General features: G+C 46.8%; 1 protein-coding gene across 7 annotated transcripts in view; it reads right to left on the reverse strand.

Annotated features, from left to right (window-relative positions):
* Positions 1–14,502, reverse strand: part of LOC120399662 (limbic system associated membrane protein) — a 1,355,472-nt gene that overhangs the window by 172,152 nt on the left and 1,168,818 nt on the right. For all 7 annotated transcript variants that reach the window (XM_039528141.1, XM_039528133.1, XM_039528140.1 and 4 more), the window contains one exon: positions 3,055–3,180. In XM_039528141.1, coding sequence (XP_039384075.1) covers positions 3,055–3,180 — 126 coding nt within the window. The remainder of the gene's footprint in view (positions 1–3,054; positions 3,181–14,502) is intronic.

Here is a 14,502-nt window from a genome sequence, read left to right on the forward strand (position 1 = left end):
GGAGGTGGCTTTGTGGACAGTTTACAGGTAGCACCTTCCACGCAGAGGGAGCAGCATGGGAGAAAGCATGAAGCTGCATGCTGGAAAATGTAACAAATGGGCCATGAATACTGGCACCTTTGGGAGAATGGAGGCAGGCGTCAACATCTGGACAGCACATAAGAGAATAGGTGGGAGGGGGGAAATAGATCATGAATGATCTCAAAGGTGAAGAAAAACAGTGTGTTTAAAGTGGTTGAGAAGTGGGAGCCAGTAGAGGGACACCGAGAGGGGTGAGGTGATAAGCAATGAGCCAGGAAAACAACCTCTGCAGCTATGCTCTGAATGGATAGAGGTGAGGGAAGATATGATTGGTCTCGGCTGCAGAGGAAAAAGTTGCACTAGTTGAGACAGGTGATGAGGGCCTGGATGAGAGTCCAGGCAACAGGGACTGCCCCTCCTTCATCTCAGAATGATGCAATTCCACATTTTTTTTAAAAGGGGGGGGGCGGTCCTTCTCCTGGCTAGTCTTGGTGTTGTTTTAATGGCCACCCTTTGAAAGCCCCCAAATTGGCTTGGAATATTAGAAGTAATCCCAATGCGCATCAATCAGTGGGCAAAGTATGGGTGAGGCGGGCAAAGGGGCATGCCATGTGCAGTTTATTGTATGACTCTGCAATTGATCACACGCATATAGAAACCATCCCTCTACAGTCTCTATTTATCAAAAATGACTATTACTGTAGGATCTGAACACTGACATAGGTGGCATCTCTCAAATCTGGAACTCTTGTATTAAATTTTCCATGTATTAACTGAAACAATGCTACAAAATGCTTGGTGCATGACAAGGAAATGTCTCCCATTTGAATACAAAGAGAAAGAAGTAGCGGTGAGGACTGAAATTCTGATACAGCAAGGAGATCAAAGGTTCAATAAGAAATGCATTTTATGGCAAAATTGCCCCTGGGGAGTAAGCAGATTGTAAATACACAAATTAAAGAAAAAAAACCCAAAACAGGTCATTTTCCTACACACCTCAGTGGCACGTGCACACTCAATATTGACAATAACAGAAGAGAAGACCCAGGCAGTTGATGACACCACAAAGAAATCACAATCCCTCCCCCTGTTTCTGTTCCCATCTCCATCTCTTCCTGGCAGTGTTTTTACTCTCTCTCCTTCCATTTCTGCTAGAGATGGGCCAAACCCACAAAATAAAAGGTCTGGACTTCAGATATCCCAAAGCTGTTTAGAGTGGGAGTATTTTGATTTGGCCCATGGGGGCAAGACAGGAAATGTGGAGTAGAATCTAAACTCCCCCCAAATTTGGAGGGGGGAGAAGGGGTGTGCTGGACGCAGCATTTGGATTAAGTCCCACCTCTAATTCCCTTGAGTTCTCTCTCTCCCCATCTTTTCTCTTCCTTCCCTGACTCTCTCTCTCTCTCTCTCTGGTTGCTGACTAGCATAATGATTAGTTTCACAGTCTCTTGCACTTGAAGAAAGTTTCTGCTCTGGCAGCTTGGAGATTTCCTCAGTAAATAAACATTACGATACTTTGTTGTAAATCCCATATTCAGTGCCTGATCCTGGGAGTTTTCCCCATTGACTTGAATGGAACCAGGAGCTAGCTATAAATGAGAGCAGGTGAGGAGAACATCTCCCCTCAAAGAAAAGCATTGGGAGGGGTGAAGAAGAGGCACATGTGTCTTGTTCTCTTCCCTCTGATAAAACTTCAAGGGATGAATAGTTAGGAGACTCCCTGCTTCCCTAGCTGTCTTCCCCAGGGGTCAGTGGGGCTAATGACAGGAATGTTTGCTCTCCAAGGCTGCCAATTGCTGCAATAGCAAAGGAATAATTAATAATGGAACAGCTGGCTGATTTCTTGCTTGCTCTGTGCCTTACTGGGTCCTCCTTTTCTGCCATCCCATCTTTTAATGGGGTGCAGAGCTGCTGTCTACAAAGGCTGAAAGTAGCATGTGATGACTCATGTCACCACATGCCTCCTCTTTGATGCAAAAGGATTGGAAAGCCAATTTGGTGGTTTTCAAAGGATCCTACTGGACTTATTATTAGATGGGTAAGATCTTCCCCCTTCCTCTCTGCAATTAGTGGATGTGGTCCCTTTGCCCTTGCAGTGTGCCTTACTGGCACTAGAAATTACAGCAGCTAGATGAAGACAACAGCTAAGATGCAAGCAGAGGGTCAAGCATATACAGCTCCTAATGGACACCATTTAAAAGGTTCCCTGAGACGAACTGATTATTATGTCCTGTACAGCCTAATAGGAATTTTTGTGCCCGAGGCAACGGCTGGCTCCAGGCTCTTCAGCGGCAATTCAGCTGCAGGTCCCTGAGCAGGGGCGGCTCTATGTTTTTTGCCGCCCCAAGCACGACAATCAGGCAGCCTTCAGCAGCGTTTCTGTGGGAGGTCTGCCCCGGTGATGCGGATTCGGCAGCGGTTCTGTGGGAGGTCCGCTGGTCCCACGCCTACGGTGTACCAGCTGCCAAATTACCGACGAAACTGTGGGACCGGTGGACCTCCCACAGAAATGCTGCCAAAGGCTTCCTGACTGCCGCCCTCACAGCGACCGACAGGCGGCCCCCCGTGGCTTGCCACCCCAGGCATGTGATTGCTGCACTGGTGCCTGGAGCCACCCCGTCCCTGAGTCCCTGTCGGAGGAAAGGACCTGTCGCTGAATTGCCGCCACCACTTCATTCATTCTTCTGCAGCAACCCCGCAATTCGGCGGTGGGTACCTGAGTGGGTCCCTGAGTCCTTCCCTCCGAGAGGGACTCAGGGACCCGCCACCGAATTGCCACTGAAGAAGCGGTGGTGGTAGAGCTGCCGCCGAAGCGCCGCCGATCACGGTAGAGCTGCGCCCCTCTGCTTTGCGCGCCCAAGGCAAGTGCCTCACCCTTGTTATGGCACCAAAATACCCTCCATGCATTTAAAGGGTTCCTTGGCATTGCTCATCACATGGACTTACCCTTCTTTGTAGCTGCCAGACTCACTGTTGAAACCACCTCTGGTCACCAGCACAGTGTATGCAGAAGAGCTATGCTGCATGACTTACCTGTCGGGGTGAGGTGTCTCCAGGTGATGACAGGCTCAGGGCGTCCATTTGCCATGCACACCAGGGTCACATTGCTGCCCTCATTCACAGTGACATCCGAGGAGATATTGGAGATCTTTGGTGGAACTGTGAAGATAAAAGAATAATGGAGCAGGTTACCCAGAGTTCTGAGGCCCCATGAGCCTGACTCACCCAGAGTCAGCTATTGAACCCACCCACAGACAGCACTAATTACTACTACTACTACTACTGCTACTATTTGTTAAGCTCCACTACAGTCCAAAACACAGAGGAAGTTATAGTCTTGGCCTCAAGAAGCTTGCAGTCTAAATAGAGAGGCAAAACAATTCAGGGACAAAATGCTTTAGATGACCCAGAGGATGTTTCTACCTGACAACAGAGACCCGACCTAAGTGACCACTTTGAGGTACTGACAAAAAAAAAAATAAAAAAAATCAGCTGCTTACTGGAGGTGAGGCCTCCACTGACGCTGGAGCAGAATTGTGCTCAGTATGTTTACGGATATTTATTAGGGAGTTACTGTAAGGCAGGAAATTACGCAAGAAGGAAAGTCTCTGGCTCACCGGCCTTTTAATTTTTACTTGGTATGTGCATGCCAGCATTTCTCACTTATAGAAGGTATGTGATCACCTGGGCACTTCCTGGAGTTGGTGTGTTTAAAGAAGGGATTTGAAGGAAAGAAGGGTTGGCCACTTGGAGCACCAGAGAGAGGAGAAAGGTCCAGGGGTAGGCAATGACATGGAGGGATACAGGGAATGGTAGTGTAGGAGGCTTAGGCAGAGAGAAAAGAGCAAGGAAGAGAAAGGGGGAAGTGGGATGGAGATATAGGGAAGGCCAAAGGAAAGCCAGAAAGTACCGAGAAGAGCCCAGCTGGGCCAGATGCCCTTAAGCAGAAGTTTGCTTTAACTAAGGCTATTACCTTGCACAATTCCTTGAATGCCAAGGGGAGACATTCAGTGGTGATGTAAATAGTGTTGTTGGGGAGTTAAACAGCAGGTGTAAGCCATAAAGCAGCATAGCTTGCGTGGTTGTGGCATTCAGCAAGTGGCCAAATGATCGCAACTTTTACACACGGGGGATGGGGGGAAACGGAAGGGAGATATAGAATTGGAAGAGTAACCAGCAAAAAAACAAGGGAGTAAGGGAAGATGGCTGGGGCGGGGAATGTTTAATAATGCACCCTCCTGTTAGCTGCTTTCTGACTACCCAGCTATAAGAATGATCTCCTGGGGATATCACTGCTCCAAATATCTGCTTATGGCAATCACATTGTGTTGCAGTGTGTAGTAAGTGCAGGCCCTGATAAAGGCCCAGTATGAGGCCTGAGGCCTGAACTAAAGTAATGGTCAAGACCTTGCTAACATAAAGCAAAGTTAAGCTGTGAGCCAGAGGTAGGCCCTGCTCACAGAAGCTGGCTGACGCTGCATAAACATATATTCACCTAGCATAAACATAGCACTAGAACACACTATACTGAAACATTCCATAGATAACAGGAGGACAGGCCGACCCATCCCAATGACAGGGGCAAAAGGGTAAAATGATGGATAGAGTTGTTTTGTTCGAACCAACATGTACAAGGTAGAAGGTGGTGTGATGTGTAACTTGTTTGTATCTGTGTATAAGAATGCATCCTTGGGGAGGTGCCTTTTGTCCAGCCTAGGGGGCAGTGGAAATCCCGCCACTGACTGAGCTGAGTCCATTGTCAGGGAGTACATATGTACTGGCTAGCTGCACCTTGTCAGCACCCTGCGACAATAAACCTGGTCTGCTGGGTCAGCTATCTTCGAAGAGCTGGGGCAGCACACAGAGGGAACACACGCACGCAGCTGAGTGATATCAACATTGGAGAGAGCAGAGCACCACACCGGTACCGCTCTGACAACACAGTGCACTGCAAACTTCTAGCATCCTGATCACAGGCTATTATCATGTTGCTTTATGTTCGGTAAGGGATGGGTACTCACAGAACTTACAAGCAACTTGCATGACTGAACTGGGGAAGCACTAAAGTGTAAGTAGGAGCCACAACTGTCACAGTGCTTCAAACTCATTTCCACATTCAAAACAGCCCAGCTGGGTCCTTCGACAGTTCTGATTGCCCATCTAGCTGGCTTCTGCAGAGCCAGGCCTAGAGGCACTGTGCAAACTTCCTAACTCACACAGGGCACAGGCCAAGACTATGTATTAGCTATTATTACATCTCCTGAGCACAGACAAGGTATCCTGCTGAACAAGGCACTGTTTTGTTGGCAATGTAAACAATTGCTCACCAGAGGCTGAGCTTGCAGTTTGCCACACCTGGTTTCATTTGTGACCTAAGTGGCCAGATTTTAAACCCAATACAACTAACTAGCTCCTCCAGTTCTTATCTATCTAAAGCAAACCCTATTGTGGAGTGTTGCAGCTGGTGATAATATTTCTGTCACAGGTTTCATCCAGAAAGAGCCCAATAGGCTTCACACCCAATATTCACCCAGTCTGGAATGAAGGGCAGCAGCCAGCACATAGGGCAATGCACCACACTGTGGGGAGAAGGAGAAAGAGGAAATTTTGGCTAAGGACACTGGAATAAACCCTTGTCTCACAAAGTGTGCCATGGGATCTTTAATAGCCAGAAGAGTGGACAAGACTTTCCTTTTGAGGATCCTTAAAATCCTCCACAGAGGTAACATTTTGTCTATTGTGGGAATTCCAAGGGTTGAGCTGACTTCACTAGGATTTGAACTTGTGACTCCAGGTACCTGAAAGTTAGGCCACTAGGCCTTCCTCTGAGGCAGGACAGATTGTTCCAGTCGTCTTTCTCACATTAATATCTCACATCCATGCTTCATGCTCAGGGGATGCAGGGGAGCTCAGTAAAAAGACTGTTCTCCCCCCCCGCCATTCTCAGCTTTAGAGTGTGTGTAGTGGGGAATGAAACAAGATCATTTTCTGCTTTGCTTACCACAGAGTAAACAAACAGATGCTCCCTTCCCCAAACCGAGTTGATTGACAGCCCTTTGTAGGCAGAGATGTCCACACAAATTGACTGGGAGGAAGAAAGGCTGCCCACCCATTCCACCACATTCTTATGAATGTTCTTAACATCCATGATTGTCCAAAATTACCACTGTCTTCGCTCTCTAGGCTCCAAACTCCTGGCCAGTGTTTCAGAGTCAAGGTGAAAAGTGAAGAGAGAGCACAGAGGACTCCCTTCTGCACAGGACTGCTGTGTGTACAACTCCCAGTAGAGCTTAGCTGGGTGACTGGGCAACAAAATGGCAGATGAAATTCAATGTTGATAAGTGCAAAGTAATGCACATTGGAAAACATAATCCCAACTGTACATAAAAATGATAGGGTCTAAATTAGCTCCTGAAGGATCTTCGAGTCGTGAATAGCTCTCTGAAAACATCCAATCAATGTGCAACAGCAGTCAAGAAAACCAACAGAATATTAGGAAAGGAACAGATAATAAGACCGAAAATATCATAATGCCTCTATATAAATCCATGATATGTCCACATCTTGAATACTGTGTGCAGTTCTGGTTGCCCCATCTCAAAAAAAGATACATTGTAATTGGAAGAAGTTCAGAAAAGGGCAACAAAAATTATTAGAGGTACGGAACAGCTTCCATGAGGTGAGATTAAAAAGGCAGACTTTTCAGCTTGGAAAATGGGGGGTGGATATGATAGAGGTCTATAAAATCTTGACTGATGTGGAGTGTGGCAAATTGCCGGCACTATTATATGATGGGTCTTGCACTTTCTCTTCTTTGGGGTGGGGGGGTTGTTCAGGGCACCATTTCTTGCCCCTAAATTGGAATATTAATTGCTCAACTAGTGTCCTAGAGGAGGGGAGTGGAGAGGGAGGGACCTGGGCCCGCCCTCTACTTCAGGTCCCAGCCCAGGGGCCCTGAGGATAGTGGTGAACCACTTGAACTGACAGTTCCTTCCTCTGGGCTACTTCCCTCTCCTGCCCTTCAGCTTGTCGGGGGCTTCCTGCCCTCCCTCTGCACAAGCCAGGTGTCCCTTTACCTAGAGTCTTGGACTTCTTAGCCCACCGCAGCACTTCTCCAAACTGTCCTCTGCTTCCCTTCAAACTGGTCTCTGCTCCAACACCAATCTTCTCTGCTCCAACTCCTCCAAACTGTTCTCTGATCCAACACCAATCCTTTCTCCTCCAATTCCCACACTGTCTGATTGAAGCAGGGGGTTTTTATCATGTGACTGACTGCAGGTGCTCTAATTGGCATCAGGTGCTCTAGTTCATCTATAGCAAACTTTCTTCCCCTTACAAGGAATAAGGCTCCCTTCTAACCCTCTCCTGCTGCCCTCTGGCCATGCTATATCACAGGAGAAAGTGAATAAAGAAATGTTATTGACTCCTTCACATAACAGAAGAACTAGGGGTCACTCAATGAAATTAATAGGCACCTGGTTTAAAACAAACAAAAGGAAGTACTTCTTCACACAACGCACAGCCAGCCTGTGGAACTCATTGCCAGAGGAAGCTGTGAAGGCCAAAACTATAACAGGTTAAAAAAAAACTAGACAAATTCATGGAGGATAGATCCATCAACAGCTATGAGCCAGGATGGGCAGCGACGCAACACAATGCTCCAAGCATCCCTAGCGTCTGTTTGCCAGAAATTGGGAGTGGACGATAGGATGGATCACTCAACGATTACCTGTTCTGTTCATTCCCTGTGACGCACCTGGCATTGGCCACTGTCAGCAGACAAGATACTGGGCAAGATGGACCATTGGTCTGACCCAGTCTGGCCATTCTTATGTTCTTAGTTTACCAACATCCCTCCCTTATAGCACATTCCTCACGTGCCCTGAGTTCAGTGTACTTGGTCCTGGAGCGGGGAAGAGGCCAAATTAAATTCTTTGCCATGACCCCTCTGGCTGGCTCAAGACAGATATTGGACTTCAAAGGGATCTGGGCACAGCCTCCCTCTCCTGAAAAAATTGTTAGACATGATATGAGGCCTTTCAGAACATGAAGAAGTAAATAGGAAAAATGGGTAGGACAGAATTTTTGGGGCCAGAAGAAAGTCTCAGACAGCCCCCCAGAGAGGTAATAAGAACCTTTAGCAGGAGTGGGAATTAAAAGTCACATATGTGCCATATATTTTTGGTGCCTGCCCCGCCCCATCAGGAAAGAGCCACACATAAGATAAGTGAAAATCTGCTCTGGACTGACCCAAGACTGGAATAACAGGTGAGGCACTGGCAAAGCTGTTCAAGGGAAGCCAGAGTGGAATCGCAGGGGGTATTAAAAGCCAATATTGACATTCAACAGTAGAGCTGCAATGAGGAAATATGCTTTGTGCTGCCTTGCTTTTGCCAGAGCTGTCAATCATCTCAGTTTCCTGAGCACCAAATAAACCCAGGAAATAAAATGGGTCCGATTCACCAAGCAACCTCAATGCCCATGAGGGAGAAAGGGTGATCAGATGGTCACATCTGGCCTGCCACTTCTCATATGAGAAAAAAGGGGCATCCAATGCTGAAAGCCAGTTGGGAATTTAATGGCTAGTTCCTTCCAGCTGCCATCTCAGCCTAGGGGAAGGGATGGGGGAAAACAAATTTCGCAGCAAGTATAGAGTTTAAAATGTGGTTTAGTTTCACATGTTCAGAATCCAAAGCTGTCTAGTGCTAAAAGCTATTAGATGCTAGCGGACAGGCTGATAATACACAAATAGAAGTTGGAAGCTTTTAATTTTGTGGGTGTCAAGCCAGCATGTTAAAATACTAAAGGTGTCACCACCAGCCACGGCTTCCTTTGTAGCATTTTCTCTTGGCGCTCATCACTTCTTCGTACACACCTATTTAGGACAGTCTTAAAATGAGATGCTTTGACCTTATTTTTTCACATGTGAGTTGTGTTGTGTTTCTGCAGTCACAGGGGTGCTGAAAGTAGGGATGCTGAGAAAACAGCTCATCCCCAAGGACCTTGGGAGACTAAGCCTCCCTCACAAGCCATCCAACAATGATTCTCACACATACAGTATGTCCGGGGCATCACGGAGCGGGCACCAAAATTAATTACATTTGGGTCACTTGGAAGCTACTAACGCTGTCACGGCCACCAGAGTGTGGGGCACTGCCAGCAGAGAGAGAGCGCTATTTCTACACTCAGCTTTTTGGGGAACCTTAGGGAAAGAGGAGGGGCTTCTTTCATATCCCCCTTTCAGGGAGTCCCTTGTGGGGTGACAGAGACTGCTCACAGACTCTTTCTAGCTCAGGGGGATTGCACTGCCAGGCTCTCAGACTCAACCTCTGTGGGGTTTCCAAGAGGAGGCAATTGCAGCAATTAGGATAACAGAGAGATGGAGGTGGCCATGGCTATGGGGCAAGTCTCCTTTTCCAGTAATGACAGGGGAGGACTCCTGCCTTCCTTTCAGGATGATCACCTCATGTCACCGCCACTTTGCACCCAGTGCAGCGGTGACGAGCAGGCAGAATACCGCAAAAGGAGTCACCATAAAGTTCTGTATTGTACATTGAAACACTGCTTTATACCTACAACTATAACACATGCCAGCAACAGATTCTGGATGTTTTAAAATAATTAACTCAGAGAAGAAAGAGTATGCGAGTTCACAGCCTTCTCTCTCTGGTTCATACTCTACGGGGTTCCTGTGATACCAGGTGAACATCTCAGCTTGGCACCAGTGAAGAAAAACACCACGCACAATTTGGCATGAGTGGAAGTCTGCTCAGGAGAATCCCAGGACTGGAATAGCAGGAAGTGCTGCAGGTCAGGAATGTGGGGCACTGGCAGAGCTGTGTGGGGCCCAGAACTGGAATAGCGGAGAGGTGGGAGCTGCAGGTGAGGAGCATAGGCAGAGCTGTGTAGGAGATGCTTACACAGAATCTGCTTGCACTGCACCAGCTCTAGTTAATTGCTGTCAATCCCTCACTTTCATGACAACTACAACTCATTGAAATTTAAATAACAAGAAAAAAAAGAGACATGAAAAACAGACTGAACTCCCCCAGTGCAATCACTGTTACTCTCAGAATGAAAGCAAGTAATTTGTTTCCACACAAAATATTACTGCGTCTCCCAAGCACCAGCTACAGTTACTTGTAACAAAAGGGATGAGGGGCAGCAGGGAAAACACAAACACTCAAAACATCTGTCTCTGAAATGTGTGTCCTTTACAACCAAAGCCCTCCAGAGCTCTGTAGCCCTCCTTGATACATCCTGGGAAATGTGTGTGGGGGGGCAACCTGTCATTCCAGGCAAAACAGCTATGTCAGCCAGCAATGGTGCCGGACCCTTAGATGCCTTAAGGAGGAAACTGGCCCAGTGCTGAGCTAAGGCTCAAGGGACCACGTCCTGTGCATCTTTTAACAGACATAATGGATTATATAATGTGCCAGGAACTGGCCAATCAAGCCCCACGATGTGTCGGGGTGTCATTGCCCAACAATAGAATGTAACTCAGGCGACATCTACATGGGCTTAATCCTGGAATACAATGAGTTGAGGTCACCATTCTCCTGACTGGGAGCATCCTCTGGAGAGAGCAGGCTGGATTCATCTTTAGTGGACACTGGCACCCAGACTGTGGCCCAAGCCCCCGCTCCACCTGCACTCTGCCCTGAGGCCCCCCACCACCACTCACACAGGGGGAGGGGGCGGAGAGTCCAAGCAGAGGCAGGTCCTCCACTGTCTGGGTGCTGGGGCCCCTTCTGCATGTGGGCCTGGCACCACTGGTGCCATTGTAAACCCGCTACTGGGTGCAAGGAGGCAGTTCACACATTTTAACATATGCACATTGTCTTCACACCTTTAGTTGATTTGCCTTCACTTTCCTGAGTGTCCCCACCCCAACAAGCCCTCAGACAGCCCTTAGCTTGTTCTAATAGATTATAGTGACTCTTCCCTTGTGAGTCAGCCATCTCCAAGATACCTCCTTCTTTGGCTGGTTATGTGCAACCTAGTCGATATGATTACCTGCTCCTCAAAATTAGCAGCCCAAGGAGACTTGTTCTCCTTACTTTCCACTGCTTATGTCCCTATGGCCCGAGTGGACTGTTCCCAGCTCTATGAAATAACGATAATACGTAGCACTCATGGTTCATCCACAGGTCTCAGAAGTCTTTGAAAAGAGTATCAGTAACCCCACTCTACTGACAGGGAAGCTGAGGTACAAGAAGGGGAAGTAACTTGCCCAATGCCAAAAGGGAGCCAGTGACAGAAACGGGAAGAGAAGCCAACAGTCAGTAAACCAAGCTTTATGTTCTATTCACTGGCCTCAAGAAGGGCCTTCAAAACAGTCCAGACAGGTACCTCGGGCAAGGTTTTTAGAAGGAGAAAAAAAAGATAAGAGCTCATCACCTTTATCCCACCCCACACATGTATTCTTCCTTATTAATTGCCTTCCTCTTCCTGATTATCTGCCTCTTCTCTGTTGCCTGGGGATGGGGAAAATGAGAACTCCCACCCACTACTCCACAGGAGCAAACAGAAAACCATTAAAGCCCTTCTCCAAAATCCAAGGATCTTACAGCCTCAGGCACTTCCTGATTATGACTCCAGAGTTCTAATTTCCTCCTCCTTGGATCCTAATTAACAGCATTTTACAACAAATACAAAGAAACTAATCAGCCCTGAGGCCGGGGGGCACGCTGGTCACCACACACACCTTTGAGCATTTTGGAACTGCCACCTTGCCAGCCACAATTAGGAGTCCTTTCCTGGTGCAACTAATTGGCCTCATTAGCCATTGTAGAGTTAAAGTCTGTGTGAGGAGAGAGGGCTTGAAGAGGCTGGGCATGCTAGTAAATTTAGCCCAACAGCTAATTTCCCTCACCTGCATGCGGCAGGCTAATCACAGCTTTTTACACTGGTAACAAGAAACAGCTTGATGCAGCTCAGATCCATGTGGGTAACAAGCTGAGGGTTACAAAGCAAAATCCAGCCCTTGGGGGTGCTCCATGCTAATACTTCTGATGCACTCTGAAGATGCAAAATGCAGAACAAATTATATTGTTCTGCCAGGCTACTTCATGCAACAGCTTCTGACTTAAGAGACCGACAGACAGAAGCTGCATCAGGGCGAGAGAGCAGAACAGTGGTGTTACTTCACCTGGGTTTTATTAAACTATATAGACTAAAAAAATGTTCCCCAACCTCTCAATCACTGTCTGTTCTAGGGTGACCAGATGTCCCAATTTTATAGAGACTGTCCCGATTTTGGGGTCTTTTTCTTATAAACGCTCCTATTACCCCCCACCTCCATCCCGATTTTTCACATTTGCTGTCTGGTCACCCTAGTCTGTTCTTTCGTGTGTTTGTTTTGTTTCACTAACACCTCTGTTTGCTTCACCAAACTATTCCAAGCAAATTGAAGCTTTTTTAACCTGCTAGAAATCAAACACTTTTCAAAATGTATTGCAGTGTGATTTAAATAGCATGAAAATTAGCTCCATTTTGTCATTGAGACCAATACTGTGCTAGCTTCGGCTCCCTGTATCCAATTAAAAGTCTCTGCAGAAACATCTGCACACTGCCAGAGCAAAAGTTATCATTTTGAATGTTCAATAGTTGGTTTAAGTGGCAAGGGGGATTTGTGATTATCCTGCAGTTGATAACAATATAGTGACTAACAGGATGTGGGGACTTAAGCATACATATAAGTAAGCTGTCTTGCTGAATGATGTGGAGTTTCAAAGAACCAACATATTTAAAAGGAACAAACTGCTGACAAGCCACACTCCCTCGTCCAAAGTGAGGCTCCATCTCATGGGCTATAGATAGGTGACTGGCCTATTTGTCTGCATGAGGATGTGTGGCCACATCGTCTTACTAACAGAGAGAGGCCCGAACAACCCCCCTTCAATATTAACACCCTCAAGCCACTGAAAAGGTAGGATCTAGATCTGGAACTCTGTAGTTCATCTCTATGTAATTCATTAATGTCCACATACATAGAACAATCAACTAGACATTTCTTCAGAGTCCCTTTGAAGTGAAATTATTTTGTTTCCTGAATGGGAGGGAGACTCAAAAGAAGAAATAGTCGAAATCTCAAACCAACCTGAAAACTTCTGTTGGGTGGGGTGAAGTGAAAGGGTCTCTACTTTCACCTTCCAGCCCAACCCCTCACTTAGCCTTCAACTCAAACCCCAACCCTGCTCTTCAACTGATTCCAGTTCCAGGACTGGACCCAGCCTTCTTGGCCCATCTGTTGATGATGTTCATCCATCCACACCCAGCTCTGAAGAGTTTGGTCTGGCTAAACACGCACATGTTCAGGATGAGGATGTGCTGAATCCACCTTTGTGGCTTTTGATAGTGCACAAAGCCTAGATTCTTGGCCACATACTGAATATGGATATGTCAAATCATGGAAGGAAAACGTAATAGGCTAAGCGAATCCCTGCTGAAACTCCCCTGAGGAACTTGGACCACTGTGTACAAAGTATTGTATCTTTGCTGTGAAACTGATTTTTGACTAAAATACCAAATTCACAGCATGGCAATAGCGGTCTTTACTCACAGCACATCTCTCTAAGAGGAGGTTCTCTCTGTTCACAATCCAAACTGTTCTTTTGCTTTCAGCCTGCAACATTGACCGCAACTGCTTTTTGACTAAAGTACATAGGCAGACTTCCTGTGAATAAACAGCGTTGTTGACATGTCACATGTAAACAAGTTACAGAAGTGTTTGCTATGCTAATTCTGAGGGATTAACCCCGGGGACGCTGTCTAATCCCCAAATCCTAAATACTTTGAGGACTAGGGTTGCACATGGGGTTTAGCATTTGTGATTTAAGTATTTGTATGTATTTTCCATGGACTACATTTAGTGGCAGAGGGAGTTATTTGTGGGACTGAAATAATGCAAGATCTGCTCTTCTATGGTTTTATTAACCATCCAGGAAAAAAAATACTGTGAGAAGAGCAGCTCCCTTCATATTTCAGTCCCAAAGACGGATCTTAGAAGACCGTGGAAAACACCCTGCAAATAGAAGTACTAAGAAAGTCAGGTTTACCCGAGTCGTAGTTGAACCAAAATGTACAGCCCTTTTAGGGCTTGATCCAAAGCCCACTGAAGTCAGTGGGAATCTTTCCATTGATGTTAACAGCCTCTGGATCAGATTCTTAAAGGGCAAGGATAGAAGGAGTTGCTAGACCTAGGAGAGGAAGGTTTCTGGACAGTGCAGGAAGAGCCAAGTCAAAACTTTTGTTTTAAGTGAGTCCTGGCTGGACCTGGCTGCTGGTTCCTAGCCCTTTCTTTAGTAGGATGGTGTAAATGGGGAGAGCAGGCTGGGCGTGAACTGGAGCTGAGATGGAGCCCAAAGCGGTTCCAAGGTTGGAGGTGCAGGGTGAAAGAGGTTTTCTACCTGATGGGAGGAAGGTTGGAGCTTCCTAATAATTAAAGAGGGAGTAGAGATGAAGAAGTGTGAGAGGCCT

The sequence above is a fragment of the Mauremys reevesii genome, linkage group 1 (genome assembly GCF_016161935.1).
Source record: "Mauremys reevesii isolate NIE-2019 linkage group 1, ASM1616193v1, whole genome shotgun sequence".
Lineage (NCBI taxonomy): Eukaryota > Metazoa > Chordata > Testudines > Geoemydidae > Mauremys > Mauremys reevesii.